Source organism: Triturus cristatus, chromosome 11 (genome assembly GCF_964204655.1).
Source record: "Triturus cristatus chromosome 11, aTriCri1.1, whole genome shotgun sequence".
NCBI lineage: Eukaryota > Metazoa > Chordata > Amphibia > Caudata > Salamandridae > Triturus > Triturus cristatus.
The window spans coordinates 839,192,684-839,212,313 of record NC_140594.1 but is presented as its reverse complement, the minus strand read 5'-3'; the positions used below and the strand labels follow the sequence as shown (position 1 = coordinate 839,212,313).

Genomic DNA, 19,630 nt, shown 5'->3' with positions numbered 1-19,630 from the left:
GCTCTACCTCTAGCACTCCTGTCCACCAGAATGACCATACACTCACGAGTGGGACTTAGTCCCTATGAGGTCGTCTTTGGCCGCCCGGCTAATGTATGGGGCGTGCCAAGACCGGCGAAATTTAGTGAAATAGAGCATCCAGTACTGCTCGATTACCTGTATGATTTGACGGTTAAACTGCGTGTTTTGCACCAACAGGTACATGATACTCTTCCCCAAGCCTCTGAACCTCCTGGACACCCTATCAACCCTGGCTCGTGGGTCCTGGTCCGGAATTTCCAGCGCAAGAGCAACGACGAGCCTCGCTGGATCGGCCCTCATCTTGTTCTTCTTTCGACAAGATCAGCAGTGCGAGTGAAAGGGAAGAAGCACTGGATTCATGGTACTCACTGCAAGGTAGTCCCCTTGCCTCTGCCATATGACCAGTGGGTCAAGGAGGGTATTGCCGACTCAGAGACAAACATTGTACCTCGTTTTGCACCATTCAGTGACGCACGCTTAAAAGGCACAGTTTCAGACCAAGAGAGTGACAATATTCTGCAGGAAGCTGTGCCGCCATCAAATCGACTGGACACCACTGAGCCTGAACTTTTGTTTCAAGACCAAACAGCACCTGGCCGTCTCCGCTATAATTTGAGACCTAGGCCCATGGACAAATAAAGATTTCCTCATTATTTCCCTTTTGACATTTTTGCTCTCCCATCTGAAGGACTTTCTTGATTTTTGTTTTTCGAACCACCATCCGGGTTCTGCCGCAGGGTCGCGGTGCCAAGACTTTGGGGTACAAGCCGAAGACGCTAGGTCGACGGTTCTGGTTGGTCTAGGGCGTTTCCCTGGACTGACAGGCGTACTCTTTAGCAGAAGAAACTCATCCGCCGCGAGCGGCCCGAGTAGAGGATGGAGTTTTTTAAGATGGAGAGACCGATTGAGGAAATGAACTTTAACGCAAGGATGTGTAGAATTGTAAAAAGTAAATGTTTTGTCTTTTTGTGTCTTTTTACACTGTGTAGTATCATAATGTTTATTGTAGGATTTGTGTTTTTCTCCGCTCAAAAGCCCATTGAACCCACTCAACAGCCTATATTCCTTTCTACTGCCTCCTCACACTCTTTTCACCCTTTGCCTGAGCACGAACAGACCAGACGATCCGAGTTTGTAAATAACTCGTTTATCCAGCTCTTGCACCAGCACCAACTGGTAATGAATACGACCAATTGTTGGGTGTGTGGGTTAATGCCACATACCATTAACAAGGGTATTCCTTATTTAGTGCTGCCGTATAGTTACAATGGATCATCATGGGCATTCCAAACCATGTTTCTCTATGCCCTAGATACATACTCCCCTCGCCAACCGCGTTCCATCAGACCTATCACCAATAATAAGGTTTTGATGAAAGGAGTTGCCGATATGAGTAGAGATATTGATGCATACTCATCCATTCCCAAAGAAGAGCTGAGACCTTATGTAGGATGGAACGCGACGGGGTATAGTATTAGTCTGGGTGAAAGACAGCGAAAAATCTCATCTCCAATCTGGGTCGTACCCCACATGGGTCGGTTCTGCTTACAGGGTAATGGTCAGAATCCTAGAGCTCAACTGGGAAGAAGTGACTGTACCGAAACGTACACCTTCCCGTCACAGTTTTCCCCTGCGTTTTTGGCTGCCAAGGGCACATATTTCATCTGTCATGACCGAGCATATACATGGCTGCCCCCTGATTTCTCGGGCACATGTTATATTGCGAACTTGCTACCACCGACATTCACTGCCGCCTCTGACTATCACAAGACCAGAGTTGTGAGAGGTGTGATTAGTAAGGAGGATACTGCCGGTCAGGAAGCAGGAGACTTCTTCTTGGGTTTCCTGCCGTTTTGGGGACCTATGGTCAATAGTAGGAACCTGAGACAGCTGACTCGTGTGGTTGAATCCACTGTCAATGTAACGGCTGGTGCCCTTAGTAATCTGACAGCTGAGCTCCAAGCGGATCGCCTTATGACTTTACAGAACCGCATGGTTCTAGACGTTATTCTTGCAGACCGCGGTGGGGTATGCAAGGTCATCCAATCCAGTTGCTGCATTTTCATACCAGATAATGCTCCAACAGTGTATCAAGCCATCTCCAAACTCCATAAAATATCTGAAGCCATACACGTGGATAAGGGAGATTGGTCACTGGTGGGGTGGTTCTGGGAATTGATATCTGCCTGGGGTTGGAAAGTTCTGATGGTCATTGGAATAATCTTAGCCATTCTTTTCCTGTTCTGTCTGTGCATACAGTGTGCTCCTGCGATATGTGGCTTCTGTACTACCTTATGTATAAGGAAACCTGTATCGAGGGACGAGCTAAGTAATAGGATGATGCTACAGCAACATCTCCATGACTTTGCGGACATTGACCTAGACTCGGATTAAGATGAATACAGTGATTGCCTATGTAAGGGCAAAAGGAGGGTCTGTCGTACTTTAATATTCGGGACCGCGTAGGGGACAGGGCCCTACCCCTGTCTATGTTGGTATTAGCGAACCGCAAATGGTAAATGCGGCATGTACGAGTGCTTTATATATCGTTCTAGCTATGAATGCACTGTGTACACGCTATTCTGCTTTACTACGCGGGTTCCATTTTGGAAGCAGTGGCCATCTTGTCATTGCCCTCACATAGGCTATGATGGAGTTAATACGGGCCTCACAGTACATGGGCTTTCCCTCTGACTTCTCTGTGACCTGGGCAGCTGGCTCTGCTGCCCCGGGTCAAACCGGTCTCACGAGCTCCCCTTCCTCCGTCCACCTGTGATTAGCATCAGGGCTTGACCCATCATAAAACCCTTTCATTCTACACGAACCTCCGGCTAATCTCTTCCACACCTGCTTGTTCCTGCTTTATGACTTGTTTCCCAAAACAGGAGATGCTCTTGTTTATTGGGGGGTCTATTTACTTCAAACGTGGGATCTGAACCTTACTGTGTAAATCATTGTGGGCTGGCCGAACTGGAATGTGGGATGGTCATCATGACTCTGCTTTTTCGTTTGTAATGTATACCTTTATATGGCCATATCGTAAACCAAGGAATGTGTGCCTGGAGCATGATATTTTGTATTTAAGATGAAGTCCGTGCCTATGATTTTCAGCAGTCTCCTGAGAACATACACGCTGTTGTACTTCTAGGATACCTGTCATTGGTCTGCAGCCAATAAACGATTCTTTGACTTCACCCAGAAGACTCTGTGTTTCTGTAGATCCGGAACAGGGTGAAACCCAGAAGTCATAGGGTGTGTGCCCCTGCACCGCTGGGTCTAAAATACCCAGTACTTCATTCTGCCAAGTGATTGTTGCAGCGAGATGCGCTGTTTAAGGGGTTTCTGTGGCTCGTGTCTAGAGAAGCCAGGCAGGTGAGTGGGGCTTTAAAATCAGTTAAACAACGAAGGGTGACACAGAAATTATAATAATTTTTTAAAAAGGTGGACTCCCGGCTTCCGCCTCAGGAGTAATCAGGTTCTGTTTCCGTGGCGCTGCGAGCGGCGATTTATACTAGATTGGACGGTGGGCGTGGCCTAGGGTAGGCGTGTTGACCAAGTGGGAAGAGAAAAGATTTCTGCAGAGCACCATAGGTATGAATTTTCTTCTGGGAGAGTGGGTTGTATGTCTGTTTAAGAGGCATGCGGAGAGAGAACTGTAATCTTCAAAGTAAATCCTTGGCAATATGTGATTTCACAATATTAGCTGTGGTGGAATGAGGGAAATCTGTTGGTAGTGAGAAAGAATATTAGGGTCTGCACTACTTTTCTTCAACAAAGATGTCGCCAAAGGCACAAGTAGAAGATGCAATGGGTTTACAAATACAAAATGAAATAGAGTCCCCTTTAAGCTTCAGAAAGATCATGCCAAGAGTCCAAAGAATATGATAATCTACAGGGAGTGTTACTGTTAAGTGGAAGGCAGTCATATCTCAGAGAATTTCAACAACTCGTTTTCTCTAGGGTGGGGTTCGTCCGTGTGATGCAGCTTATCCACTGGAGGGATAGCTAATGTCAAACACTTTTATCAACAAGGTGCCTACATAGTGCAAAACACCCTTTGACATGAGGTTGAACACGAACACACTCATGAATATCTACACACCCTACACGACCCCAAAATCCTTCATAGTGAAATCTCACCCCCAACACGAGGTGCAAAGTGTGACTGTGAATGTTTTTGCTGAGGCTTGGTTCAAGCACAGTACAGAATGTTCAGATAGACGATAAAATGGCAAACGACTGAATTGCAATCCATGTTTGTTTAGTTCCTTTCCGATGCACATGTAATATGAATTGTGAGCCCTCGTCAGCATTTCTTGCCATTATTTAAAATAAAAAATAAAATGCATGATTTATAATACCTGCCAGGCCTTGCTGTTTTTAAAATAATGTTGCACTCTTTACAAGACATCTGTGAACAGTGCTGATTCAATCTGTGCAGCATTTTAACACAAGTCTGAGCAGAAAGCTTTAAATGTAGAGAAACAAGGAATTTTTGTATTTTATTTTAGACAGAACCTTGCTGATTTAAGGAGTTAGACAAGAGCAATCCCTTATATTTAAAATTATTGGCATGGAATAAATATTTGGAGTCATCCTAGAAGCAGATCTTTTTCTTGAACAGCAAAGAGAACTGTAGCAAAATTGTTAACAAATAGGCTCAGAATCTTAAAGAAGGTTTCTCACCTATGTAGACTTCCTCCACAACAACTAACCTTGTATTCCATTATTTGGTTTCCAAGAATAAACTATACCTAGGAGCCTAGAAAAGTCTCCTTAATAAATGACATATGGATCAAAACTCAGTGGCAGGCTACTACTACACCGGAAACCGTGGGACCACATCCCGTTTGTCCTTATAAGCTTGTACTGACTTCAAGTGTCTAGCTAGATCGCGTTCACAACATTGTGCACAACACAGCAAACAATGTATAGGACAGTACAAAGATTCCTGGAACAAAGATTCAAGACCCACCCTCTAGACAAAGCATACGTTCCTAAACACTTTAACAGCAGAAGTGCCAGTTTCTGCAAAATCTGACTAAAAAGGCACACGTTTGCAGTCTCAGCCAGCAAGATTTGAACTCACTCAACACCCCCTCCCCCCTATAAAGAAAAAACGACCTTGTTTTCGATAGGCCGTAAAACCGTTGCTCTTTCAAATTTTCAGTCCCTAATGGATAACTAGGCAACCACTGAGAAATACAGCCATCAACTACGAAATTATTAAACCCCAATGCAAACCAAGATAATGTATCTACCAAACAAGAAGGTAACAACTTTCAGGTAAAATAAAGCAACGGTGCATGAAGCATGATCTATGTGATTGAGCAAGACCACATTGAACGCAACACCGCCAGATCACGTATCAGGAGCTCAGTTATTTCAAACACCTCTTTTTACGTAGGTCTTTCTAGAACCACACAATTATGGCAGTCAAACAAAGAGGTCCATCCACTCTCAAGCCTGTGGCAGTTGCGCTCTACACAAGTGACAAATAACATGATATTTGTTTCTGGCATTTGCAACTGATACGATTATAGTAGAAACTTTTGCATATTACTTTCAAACAGAGATGACTTTGCCTAAACAGTACAGAGCCGGCCTTTGTTAAGATAGTTCCCTGGGCGGAGATAAATTTGGTGCCCTTGCTGATGCTAAGACTTTAAGGGGTATATTTACTAAGTTTTAGTGCCGTTTTTGTGTCACAAAAGTGACGCAAAATGAATCTAAATCTTTTTTTAGGGGCATATTTAGGGGCATTTTTACAATGCCCCTGTGGCACTTTTACGCGGCTGGAGCGTCACTTTTGTGATGCTCCGCAGCCTCAGCATACCAGCCCATATTTACAAGGTCACACAAAGCCACCCTGCGTGGCTTTTCATGGCCTTGTAAATATGGAATATGACAATGCCTCTTTCTTTGTGGGAGGGGTGTTAAAACTACAACACTAACACTTTCCCAAAGCAGGGGTAATGACATTTCTCCGCGTTTTTTCCTCTTTCCATATGTGCTGCATCCATCCGCACACATAAAATGAGGAAAATGCCTCCTTGGATTGTTTTTGTGCAGGAAGGTGTCCCTTTCTCCACGAAAAAACAATCATGGCAACAATGCAGACACCATTGTACCATGTGGTGCAAGGGGCTCTGCGTTGGTGCTCTGCTGCAGTTTATGTGCTGATGCTTGCAGAAAGGACAGGAATACGCCATATCTTGTAGATACAGCACATTCCTGAACTTTTCTTTTGAAGTAGAGCAGTGCAGCAAGAAGGCTTGCGGCGCTGCTGTGCGCCATAATATTGTAAATATCCCCTTACTTTCCAGCGCTAAACTTGTTTAACACTGGAATACATTTGAAAGTAGAGCAAAGCAGCGCATAGCACAGCTTTGCATTACTTAGCGCCAAGGGGACGTACCATGGGTGGTGCGTGGAATTCCCATGCAATCACCCAAGGTTTCTGACACTAAGCCTTATTTACTTAAAAAAGTAAACAAGAATTAGCATCAGAAAAGAGCGTCCTCTTCGACCAGGCGCCATAACGAAGAAATGCTTTCATTTCTCCTTTCTTTTCGAGCTTTGCTTGCGTGCTGCACTGTACAGCACACATGCCATGTGGGGAAAGGTTTACAGTGAGTGTCAGGATAATATTATATACTGGAAGGGTACCCTTCCAGTACAAAACCAATGCTAGACTCACGGAGACACCCTTGCACTATGGTGCACATGTGTGTCCATGGAGCACAGCAGCACATTTCTGCACCAGCGCTATGGAGAGGGGAGGGGAGGAGAGTGCCAAATTTCTGTAAATATGGTGCTCTCCTGCTCTCTCCTCACACAGGGCAGCACTTGTGGGTTCTGCACTGCACTGTGTGAGAAACTAGTAAATTGGGGCCTAAAGGAGGCAGCAGGTGGCCTTTTGTGTCAGGGACCAGTTCTTGGTTTCGCAGGGACTGGCCCCTAAATACAAACGTCTCCGGACCCCCTCCAGCTCACCTAAATCACCCATAGCTTAGATGGTTTTGTGTGTGTCAGCAGTGTTGTGGCGCTGTTGCTAACGTTGCGGGCCTAGCGGTGTGCGCTCGCCGCCGCAATAACTCACGCCACACGGTGCGTCTGGGTCTCGGCGCGAACTGACACTCAGGCCGCGCCCCTTTATTTATATACTAGCGCGTACGCCACGAGCGTGGCGTACGCATCGCGTCTCTGGCTCTGGCGCTCTAGCGTCTAACGCTAGAGCGCTAACTGCAACATCCCTCCCCAACTTGGATAACAAAAATAACTAGAGTCTATGACAGTCACTCACTTGCTTGGCAGGCAAAGTCTCTGAGGCGGCTGTTTGGCGGGGGGTTTTCTCTTAGACCATACCTTGCGGTGGCACGAGTGCTGGAGCTGGCTGGGTGGCTGTTCCCCGCTTCGCATCCCTCAGGGGCAGGATGGCTCTGCTCTGGGGCGACGCTGGCTCCGTTAGATGTTGGTCCCAGTCCCAGCTCGGGGGTCGAGGTCTCCTCCTCCGCCTCGCTCAGTCCCCCAGTGTCGCGCCCATTGGCCTCGGGAATGCGTTTGAACCACGAGATGTTCCTGGTGGTCGACTCCGCCCCTCTTTCCGCGGTGATCATGGTCCCCCGCCGCTGTGCAACTGTCCAACTTCTTGGTTCGTACCGGGGTCTGAACTTTCCTCCCGGCCTTCGATCTTTCACGAGGACGCTGTCCCCCGGCCTGATGTCACGTTCCCGACTGCCTCTGGCCCGGCTCACCTGCCGGTTTCGGTGCGCTCGTCGTTGAAAGGCCTGATCCGCATCGAACGGCGGGGGCGTCCACTCAGGGGCCGTGGGTAGCCCATCACGGTGCGTACCTTTAAACATGAGAGTCCATGGAGCTTGTTTGGTGGAGCAGTGGGGTGTGCTCCTGTACTCCCCCAGGAATCGCTGAATCTCCCTTTCGGGGTCCAGGTGTTCCATGCCAGCTATCCGTATCACTTTATTCAGAGTCCGCATGAAACGTTCTACCTCGCCGTTGGCCTGCGGCCATTGGGGGGTGATACGCCGATGCCTTATCCCCTGGTGCTGGAGGAACTCCCTGAACTCGTGACCTTGGAAAGGCGGTCCGTTGTCGCTTTTCAGCTCCGAGGGGCGCCCAAACATGTTGAATACTCTCTCCAGCGCTGGCCCCACAAACGTGAACGCTGTGGATGGTACGACTTCCACCACGGGATACTTCGAGAAGCTGTCGATGATGACTAGTGACGTTTTCCCGTTTGGGAGGCTTCCGAAGTCTATGCTGACTTTGTCCCATGGGTGTCTTCCGGGTTCTTCTGTCACAATGGGGGCTGGAGGTTCAGGGCCGCTCGTCACTTGGCACGCGGAGCAGCTCCTTACTACGCCCTCCACCATGCTATCCAGCCCCGGGAACCATATTTTCGCCCTCATCCGGGCTTTCATTTTCTCTGTCCCTTGATGGCCGTTGTGCGCAATGAGCGTGGCTTGATGGCGCAGTGCGGCCGGCATGACGATCCTAGACCCCCGCAGGATGACTCCATCTCGGGTCGCACTTAGTTCATTCCGCACTCGCCAGATCTGCTGCAAGTTCTTCTTCTCCTCTTCTGTCCACGAATTGGCGGATTGTAGGAAATCAGCCCATGACCCTTTCTGGAGAGCCCCTCGTATCCTTGCCATCGCGGCATCGTGTTCCGCAGCTTGTAGGATCTCCCGGATCGTCAGTACTTGGGGGCACGTTAGGGTGGCCAACATGTCGATATGTGCTTCGGTGTCATCCTCTTCTTCCTTCCTCGCCGGGGACGTCTCCTCACGTTCCGGGTGTCTCGACAGAAAGTCCGCCGGGTTCTTTGCACCTGGCCGATAGATCACATCCATCTGGTACTGTTGCAGCCCGATGGCCCACCTTTCGATCCTCGGAGGGGGTGGGGCGCGGTTCCTTTGAACAGGGGCACTAACGGTTGGTGGTCCATCACCACCGTGAAGGGGTGCCCGCAGACATACAGGTGGAAGTGTCGGCAGCCCCACCGGATGGCCAATGCTTCACGCTCAATTTGGGAGTACCTCTGCTCGGTGCCTGTAAGCGCCTTGCTGGCGTAGGCTAGGGTCGCCCATGTCCCCGGTTCCTGTTCTTGTGTGAGAACTGCGCCCAGCCCCACAGGGCTGGCGTCGACGAGCAGCTCAGTCTTCCTGGTCGGGTCGAAGTAGACCAGTGTGGCTTGGTCAAGAAGCGTGGTCTTGATTGCCTGGAATGCTCCCTCTTCTTCCTGCCCCCAGTGCCACAGGGTGTCGTTCTTTGTGAGGCGCCTGAGAGGCTCAGCTGTGGTGGCCAAATTTGGGATGAACCGTCCGCAGTACGTGGCCATCCCGAGGAAGCTACGGACTTCAGACGCGGATGTCGGTGCCGGGGCGTTCTTGATGGCCTGGGACTTCCTCGGGTCCACCTGGATGCCTTGATTGGTAAACGTGTATCCAAAGAACTCGATCTTTTGCTGAAAGAACTGACATTTGTCTTTGTGTAGTGTGACCCCGAACTCCTTCAGCCGCGTCAGTGTGGACCGGACCTGTCGGTAGTGTTCATCCACGGTTGTGGCATGTATCAGTATGTCATCACTGACATTCAGTACCCCTGGTAGCCCCTGCAGGATGTCTCTGATGGTGTTCTGGAATATTTCCGCCGCCGAAGAGATGCCAAAGTTAAGGCGTCGGTATCTTCGCAGCCCCAAGTGCGTACTAAAGGTCGTGATGTACCTGCTCTCTTCAGCTAACATTAGTTGGTGGTACCCCGCGTTTAAATCCAGTTTAGAGAACCACGGGGCCCCATTGAGGTCTGCGATTATGTCGTCCATCGTGGGCGTGATGTGTCTGTCCCTTTTGATGGCTTTGTTGGGCAGCCTCATATCGATACACACTCGAGAGTGGGCCCGGTTACTGTCTCAATGACGCCTTGTTCCTCCAGTTTCCTCAACTCCTCCTCCACTAGTGGGCGTAAATGGAAGGGAATCCGTCTATGCTTTAGCGCTGTAGGTGTGACGGAGCGGTCAATGTGGAGTTCGACCGGCGGTCGTCGGATGCTCCCGAGACCAGTGAACAGCTCCGGAAACTGGTCTAGTAAGGTGGCAGTTTGGGAGTCTTGTACTTTCCGGAGGAATGCTATCAGCCCCAGGTCTTCGGCTGCATGCCCGCTTAGGAGGGTGTCTGCTTCCTGATTGATCACGTGTATATCAATTGTTATCTCTGTATCTTCCGACCTCACTGGCACCGTCATCTTTCCTGCAAGGGGCAGCGGCACGTCGCTTCCGTAGGCGTAGATTTGGGCCTTCGATCGTCTGAGCTCGGGTCTGGGCCGGAGGCGGTTGTACTGTTGCACCCCCATCACGGTGACTGATGCCCCAGTGTCGATCACTGCGTTTATTCGGGATCCGGCGACTAGAACGTCGCACCTCGGCTGCGGTCTTCTCGAGCTCTTGAGGGCTCTGGTGAACGAGACCAGGTACGTTTCTCCCTCATCATCGTCGGACTCAGAGACCTCCTCTCGCAGGGCTTGTGCTTGCTTGCGGCCTGCGTTGGTGTGTGAAGACAACGATAGCCGGGACAGCTGTCTCACCATGTTCTTCGCCGGCTTCCTCCCCCTTCGGTCTCGCTGCGTGGAGCGTTTGCGGCAAACAGATGCAAAATGGTTCATTACACCGCAGTTGTTACACGCTTTCCCTTTTGCGGGGCACGTCCTGGCTGGGTGCTCGTCATACCCGCAGTATCCACACACGGCCGCAGGCTTCTTGGCCCCGGGTCGACGGGGCGCTTCTCGTGTCTGTACTGCGTCGGCCCGCTCTGTCTTGACTGTCACCCCTGACCCGGCTCCTCGTGTGAGTGCCATTTCCATCTCCTCCGCTCGGGCGTCGGACAGATCGTGGGACCTGGCTAGCACCAGGATGTCCGCCATCGGGATATTCGGCTGGCGAAGGATGAGTGTTCGTAGCTTTTTGCTTCGTATGCCGCAGATCAGCTGCGCTCTGATCTCCTCCTTGGCTCTCTCTCCGACGAGGTGGGTGTCTGCCAACACCCTCAGTCGGGCGTGGAACGCATCCACTGACTCCCCTTCCCTTTGCCTCGCCTGGCGTAGTTTAAAGTGTTCAAAGTCCGGGTTCAGTTGGGGGTCAAAATGCGCATTGAGGGCCGCCACAGCCGCATCGTAGTCGTCTGCGTCCCCTGTGTTAGGCAGATGTTTGAACAGGAGGTACACCTCCTCTCCTGCATAGTGGAGCAATAGCGACCTCTTCACGGTGCCGTCAGTCTCCCTGGTCCCAGAGAAATAGTTATTGAGCCGGCCAATCCACGTTTGCCAGCGTGGGGCGATAGTGGCAGGGTCAGCAGTCTCGCTGAAAGGCGGCAGGACACCAGACGGGGGGTGCATTGGCACTGCTTGGGTGGGGCGTTCATCGTCACCCATGGCTCCCTGGGATGCACCACAGCAGTAGCAGTAGGCCGCAGAGTCAAGGAAACACCACACCAGGGTATGCAAAGACACCTCAGGGCCAAGACAGGGCACTAACAGGATGCGGGGATATTCTTCCGCTGAATAGTGTTGCTGATTGGTGCACACGTGCACTCACCGGTAATTTGCCAGGTCACTCGGGGATCAGCTCTGACAGCAGGGAAACGAGCAGTGCAGCAGACCCACGTGCGAGCGCGGGACAGCCGCGGGGCACGGGTCAAGGCTGAAGCACACGGAGTCGTGTGTCCCGTTCCTTCGTCGCCAGTGTTGTGGCGCTGTTGCTAACGTTGCGGGCCTAGCGGTGCGCGCTCGCCGCCGCAATAACTCACGCCACACGGTGCGTCTGGGTCTCGGCGCGAACTGACACTCAGGCCGCGCCCCTTTATTTATATACTAGCGCGTACGCCACGAGTGTGGCGTACGCATCGCGTCTCTGGCTCTGGCTCTCTAGCGTCTAACGCTAGAGCGCTAACTGCAACAACCAGGAGTGCGTGGTGAGGGAGGGCAGGGACAGCGCAATGGGGTGTTAAAACATTGCACACGGTATGAGAATGAAAGATTTAAACCACTTACTGGCAAACCAGACAGAAAAGAGCACGCAGGGACAGGGACACAGATATGGCTGGAGTAAGACGACAGGGCTGCTGCTGTTAGCATTGCATTAATACACACAGCTCCGTGCGCCCCTTGGAATATTGGCGCCTTGGGCCGGGGCCCAGCTCGCCCATGCTAAAGGCCGGCCCTGAGCGGAGACGTACGAGTCGTGTTATAGAAAACTCAGAAACCTAATGCCCAGCAGCGGACAAGCATTGCGGGAAACACCGAGTTTATCTTTCTTGCTTATTGTGTAAGTACAGACCATTCAAGGGATTGAACTTTAAACTCGCTTACATAGGAGTATTGCTCCAATGTGAGTGCCCCAGTCCTCTCTGAGATTACCGACATGTTTTGTCTACACTGCATTTGCTTGGGGATCCTCTGTGCATTCAATGCCGGTTTCAAGAGAAAATGACTTTCTAAAATTACACCTCAGCCTCCCGGCTCACCACAGTAGGGTGCTTTTAGTCCATTTCCGTCACTTCCGGCCACCATGAGCACATTTTGCACATTCACAATGCAAACATTTACGGCTGACATGAGTAAGTCACTATGTAGCTGGTATCATATACTCCCAGAGAGTGATGTCATGTGCCAGAGGCTGTTTGGATATCATAGCCAGCTGCTGCGGCCTGGATTACTGCGGGACACCGCTGCGGTATCATTTTATGGCCCCAGGTCTACGAGAACTTTTCCTCAGAAAAAAACGATCTCTTGTGCTAGTTCTATTGAGATTCAGCGAAGAAACGAGTGTGCCTGTCACATCCCCTCTCCCTCCTGTTTACACTCACGGGTAGACGCCCTGACACATTCTTCACCGGTTTTGGCTCTAGACCCACGGTACACATCATCCTTCTCGATAAAGCAGCACAATGCATACACGGACCATAGAAGGGTGGTGACGCAGTATAATTGAACAGCGCAAAATGGGGTTTCGCGGCTCCCCAAACTCTGGATGACAATTCTTGGCTATCAGCTCCCTCCTAGCGAGAGGCTTGCAAAGCTGACCCACACAAGCCCCTCCATGTAAAACGCAAACACTACAACGACGTATTCGTTATCGGTTAGGTGTAAGATAGCTCAGTGCGTTGAGTAATCGCTGCTGAGAATTGTTTGTAATTTACAAATGACGGTTTCCCACCAGTAGCCCACGGAGTTAACGCATCCACTGTTTATATATTCTGTGCAGTCCAAAGATGACGATCAAAGTAAGACAGTTAAACGGGCTAACGCACCTCTTGCGTACATCTGTGAGTAATGCGGAGAACGTGGCCCCACGCCACCAGATGCAAAGGTCGCTGTGTAGCCTCAAAGTCGCAGCCTTCAGCCAAAATAAAAATTGCTTGGTGAACTAATGCGCCAGCCGTACAAAATATATTGATCCAATCTGAAGGTGATAAGAAAACTCTAAACAAGGTATACAAGGGCAGACCACGTTAATCCATCTTCTATGGAGATCTGTGTGTAATCGGCAGGTGACTCCATCCAACCCAGGATTATACATACTCTTCAAATCAAATGAACGGGTCTACTGCGGTGAGCGCGTGTATCCCACGGGTCACAAGCAGCAATCACAGGTATAAATTGCTCTGCACCTGTTGCAGTGAGCTCTGTGCAATTTGCGTGTCACGGCTCGAATGGTAGGTCTATAGGTTGATGTGCATGCACCTTGGTGGTCTTCGGTGGTCAGCACAGGTCACAGATTGCACTCCTGACCGCCCAACCCAGCCCTCCATGTGCTCGAGGTCTAAGCAAATAGTACCATGGAGTTTGATCGCAATAACAGCTATGGAGCTTTGACCTATATTAGCATTAGCATTCTGTTACCGGAGTCAGCGTGGTTCCCATGGCTCCATTCTCCAAGTCAGCGTGGTTCCCATGCCTACATTGATTCCCGCCGTTCCTGCTCCACCGAGCGCGCCTCCGGAGGCTGTGGGAGCAGCAGACCCGCGCGGGTTCTTGTCTTTCCTGGCGGCGGAGGTCTTGGCGCGCGCAGCACATTCCAGTGACGTCCGAGGACGGTGTCTGAGCCTCCTGGGCTGCACGGGCTTGCCCGACCCGCACCGACCATACCTGCGCGAGATATATCCGTGACTTCCCGCACGCGGGGTGGGTCTGTCACCAGACACCATGCTTTGTTGTCCCAGAGTCTTGCCTTGTTCACACCTGTCGAGCGGATGCAGACACTCAGACAGTCCCTTTCTGACACTTTCCTGGGGCTCCCTTGCCTCAAGGGTGAGCAGAGCCGGCCGGGTCCGAGCAAGGCCAAGATCCCCAGAGAGTGCCAAAAACCCAACGATAGTCCACGCAACACAATCGTGTCTGTGTTAAAAAGGTAACAAATAAACCTAAAAAAAGGCAAGGAAGCCTTGACTTCTCCTAATCTGCAGGAACCTAGGATTTGTACACTGTGCAGAGGCATTTAGGGGCAGATTTACAAGCCCCTTGCGCCACTTTTGCGTCACTTTTAACATGGGAAAAGTGACGCACAAGTGGAGCAAGGAGCTTGTAAATCTGCCCCTTAGAGTTCTGAAGTCTGACTCTCGCAAGCCCATTGTTTTTGCTGTTACACGATTTTTGACTTCAATGTGGCGTGGGCGTTGGACCTTTGTAAAATCGTTAGCCCAGCCGTAAACAGCACATTTTCCCTAATCTCTCCAGAGTTTCAATTTTGTTTTATTGTTTTAATCTAAAGATGAAATTAGTTTGTATTCTTTTAATAACTGTATACATTTTTTATTTATTTGTGGTTTACAATGCAATTTTAACCCAATCACCAATGTTTGATTAATCATAAGATTTCTAATGCTGCTCAAAACTAATTAACTGTTTTTGTTTTGACTTTATTGAAACTTCCTACACAGAGTTTGTATCTATTAGCTACTTCCTTCTGCACAGTATACATTTTGCGCATGCACTTTATTGAGCCTATTGGATTTGGATTTGTGACAGTATTGAATTTCAGGGCCGGATGTCATTTTACCATTTTACCTTTTTATTCTTTTATTCTAATGAATTGTATGTTGTCTATTTTGTATACTTTTATGGTCACAAAAGACCGAAATAAAGTTTTTCTGACTGACTGACAAAAAAATAATTCAATTATGAATTACAAGGAACCAACATGATATGAGAGGAAACTGGTAACAAATAAACCTAAAAAAGGTGATAAATCTGGGATCACTATCACAGCTTCAGGATCTGGCTGATCTGCCTACCAACAATAGTGGATAAAGATTCATCACTGTTCAAGGTACATGGTACAACGCACGTCAAGGGTTCATCGGAGACAAAGGGTTCTGTCTCAATAATCCTAAAATCTTTTATGCAGAACTTCATAGGGCCAGATGTACAAAGCATTTTATTGGTCATAAAACGTCTGGGTGGTTTGCAACCGGTAAACTGCATTTTGCCATGTACAAAAAGGCAAAATGCGACTAAGTGTCACGTTTAGGCATAGATAAGGGCCTTAGTTACAGATCCAGGCATGAATGTGGGGGTCCGAATGAATGTGTATGAAGGGTTGCACTCCATCTCCCAGAATTCTTTGGGAACACCACCTGGCTTTGAAATCGAAAAGCCCTACATAACCACCTCCCACAGGCTATCCGGTGCTTGTCAATTTCGAAAGCTACACGCCGAGAATTCTGCCTCGCTGAAGGACTGTGCCTTCTTATCTGGGACCGGTATTACACTGCTGTTGTTGGCAGTGTGGGACGCTTCGTACCTTTAAACGAAATCAACTGGAGATTCCTGACCTTTTCCTGACTCCCACGCGCTGAGCGTGTCTCGGAGCCGTTTGGAGCAGCTGTTTGTTGTTAGCTCCGTTTCCACCCGCTCAGAGGTGTTCTAGCTCTCTCTCTGTTCTAACGTGGGTTCGCATTCAGAGCAGACTGTAGAGCTCAGGTCAGCTACATTCTTAAAACATACGCGCAACACGCGTTCAGAGCCGTCTGAAAGGCCCGGATTTCCTTTTTCTTACACTCCTCCGTTTTCACTGGCATTCCTAAAACACACGCACTGCACCACAGCAAGAGCCGCTTAAATGGCTCGGATTGCGTTCCTTTCTACCTCCGTGTTTGTGGGCATAACTAAGGATCACGCGCCTGCGCACCTTCTGGAGCCGTCAAGGGGCTCGGTGCCTGAGCAGGATTTACCATCCTATTTTCTTTATGTTTCTTTTCAACAGCTGGAACCGCATTAGTTCCACCTGAGCCACTTCTTGGAGATGAACTCCCATGGGACTGCACGGCTGAGGACTTACCTATAGAAACCCTCCAGGAACTCTTTCAGCTAAGTACTCTTCTATGTTCCATTACCTGAAGGCTAATATAGTGCTGGAAGAGGCACATGCGCTGCGTACTGCAATTGTAGGCAAGGTTAATACATGTAATAATATGTGTGCTGTGCTTATATTTTACTACAGGGAGTACGGGGGTAGACGGCTGGAGTGACAGGAAAGAAGTGAGGTCTATGACTCCGCATATCTCTCCTTCCATGATTTCGCAGATGCACCTTTGTTTCCTTTTTCCCTTTTTTCCCTTTCCCCTATGGTGGTGTAATCTGTTGAGTGAACATTACATCCTCACAGGTAGCTTCATATAGGGGATAGGGTTATATAGCTTCATCCATTACTCCACCCGTATCCAGCTTCAAAGGTTAGTGGTACCCTGTTGGGAATCTGACACTAATGGCCAGATGTATCTATATAGCATATTGAGATTCTGAAATAGCGATTTTCACCGAATTGCTATTTAGGAATCGCAAAAAACTATGTATGTAGGAATCGTAAAATATTTTGCGATTCCTTAATATTACCTAATAGCGATTCAGTAAATAGTGAATCACTATTAGGTAATGTGACTCCATTCATTCCTATAAGAAGAGATGGTATTGCATTTGCTAATTTGCGATTACCAAATTGGTAATTGCAAATAAGTGAATTAAAAGCCAAGGGTACCCGGGGGCCTAAGGCCCACCTGAAGCACCCACAAAATGTAGATAGTGCACATGTAAAGCGCACACATGGCACTTTGAAAAATGATTTTTTTTTTGCATTTTTCAACATTCTCACATGGTTACTATCAACTTGAAGTTGAGGGTAATTTGTGTTTCCTAAATGCACGGTTCGCATTTAGGAAACATTTCTTACATGTTCAACAGGGATTCGCAAATTGCGATTCTCTATTTAAATTGGCAATGTAGGTAATTGCTAAAAATTGAGATTACCTAAATTGTGAATGCCAAAGCCTTTCATACCCAGGGAAAAGCCAATTTGCGTTCGCAAACGGCCGAATTTTGCAATCCGCACCGGTTGCGAACGCATAATGGTTTCATACAATTGGCCCTTAGTAATTTGCTAGCGAATTGCATTTTGCTTTTGCAATTCAGTATTAGAAAGGGGGCGTGTTTAGTGCATCGCTTCCTAATACTGAATAGCACTGGTATGTATAAATGCAGTCACAAAACATGCATAATTTACCGACAGTGTAGAGAAGGTTGTAACCCATTTCCAAATGGGAAGAGGTCCCAAGGGACCCCTTTCCCTATGTGGATGAAAACATTTTTTAAGAGCCCATAGTCCCTCTCTCTAGCAGGTGTTTAATTTGTTTTATAGCGCTACTCATACCAGTGTAGGGTTTCAGAGCATTTTACATCACACTCACTTTATAAAGAGACAATGAATCATACATGTGTAAATAAGTGTGTAGGAAATGTTACACATGATAGAGAGGGCTACAAGGTGAAGGAGTCACATGCCATCCATACTCATTGGCAGCATATTTTAAGAGAATTTCGTCTAGATAAGCACAAAACTCAGGATTTAAAACATAACACCACGGTTGGGTGTAATAAGAAATTATTTCTATCTAAACTAATTCAGTTTATCAACATTAGGATAATGAAAGACTGGGGAAAACAATATAACATTCTAACCTATACCTTGCGCTTTGGATGCAGCTCTTTGATGACAGTTCATAACTCACTGTGCTATTTTAGGATTGTAACTTATGAACTGCAAGCAGGGCCGGACTGGGAACCAAAACTGGCCCTGGCTAACTGCTCGGCTGGCCCCCGCCGGAGGGTGGGGGTGGTGCGACCGAGCTGTTTGCTAGGGCCGGTTTCAGCCGATTGTGTTACAGGGGGCCGATATTGCCACCCCCGTAACAAAAACAGCCCCCAGGGGTCCAAAACCGGCCCCCACCCTGGTTGCCTACCGGGGAAATGCCCGGTGCCCGCTACGGCCAGTCCAGCCCTGACTGCAAGTGATAAAAGGATCTCTCTGACACAATCAGTAACCCACTGAGCTATCTATATAAAATACGGTTCTGTGATCTACATGGTACACCTGCAACGTAGGCATAGTAATCCACTGTCCTACAGTATGATCAGTCAAAACTGCCACTAGACAAAACACCATGCTCTAATTACCATAGTTATCTTGACATTTTTATTGTTGCCTGAAAATTGCTGGGCACACAAGGAACTCTCGAACAAGTGCCTTTAATCCCTCAAGACATTTCCAAACACAGCATGACTAACCCTCAGCCCCGCCCCCTTCAACCCCAGCACGGCGCCAGGTTCAGAGGTACCGTTGCACCGCCTTGGTTCCAACCACCCTGTCCCTCTTCATGGCCCACATTGCATGCAAGAGACCTCATCCTACATCTCCACACTAGTGCCCCTTTGCTCCGCCCGTGTCTGGGCCTTTGTCCAGGTATCGTAAGAAGTCCTCTGGTTGGTCCTTCCGGCGCTCAATTCATTAGTCCTCTTCCTCTTGTCCAGCATCCCCACTCCAGCAGCACTTCAGTCTTCTGGTATGTAAGTATATCTGTGATATATCTATGGTGCAAGCCTGATGGAAAAGGCAGAGGAGCGATGTACAGGTACAATGGCAAGTATGCAATCAATGAGTGACAGGAGAGGTAGGTGGTTATGTGATTGTTACTGGTATTTTGGACCTCCTCCAGCTGTCACCTGAATTGCTTCTTCCTGCCTACCCTCCATCCAGCATCCATGACACCATCTTGCCAAACATCCAGGATACTAAAAAAAAACAGTGGCTGATCTATAAACGTTCAAGGCACAAACTTTTGGAAGGCCCTGATGACAAACTTGAGGGCTGATCCCAACTATTTGCTCCCGTAGAAAACTCATGAACCAAGTTGTTCAGAATGGCCTTCGACAAAGATCCATTCTGACACCCACTACCAGTACAGTACTCTGAAGTAACTGCAAGGCGACCAGAAGCACTTTGTAAAACTACCACATAAATAAATAGGATCACAATCAAGTATAATATTGAGATGTGAATATAAGGCTGCCTCTCCCCTGGAATCAATGCTAACCCTATGATGACAAAAGTAAGCGTGGCTGGTTCAGGGATTCAGAAGCTATCCTTCTCGGATGAATTGTTTTCGCAACACTTAATCTTCAGCCTTGCAAAACAATGCCTTCTCAAGTAGTCACTCAACAGTGCCAACACCACACCTAGTATCACTATGAATGTAGACCTGGAAGT

General features: G+C 48.6%; 1 protein-coding gene across 4 annotated transcripts in view; it reads right to left on the bottom strand.

Moving 5' to 3' along the window:
- LOC146785506 (uncharacterized) overlaps positions 1–19,630 on the bottom strand; it is a 691,519-nt gene that overhangs the window by 438,191 nt on the left and 233,698 nt on the right. The window contains exon 1 of one of the 4 annotated variants that reach the window (XM_085634609.1): positions 13,936–14,040. The exons of the other annotated variants lie outside the window; for them this stretch is intronic. Coding sequence (XP_085490735.1) covers positions 13,936–13,956 — 21 coding nt within the window. The 5' untranslated portion in view covers positions 13,957–14,040. Of the gene's footprint in view, positions 1–13,935; positions 14,041–19,630 lie in introns of those variants that run through there. 4 annotated transcript variants of the gene reach the window in all.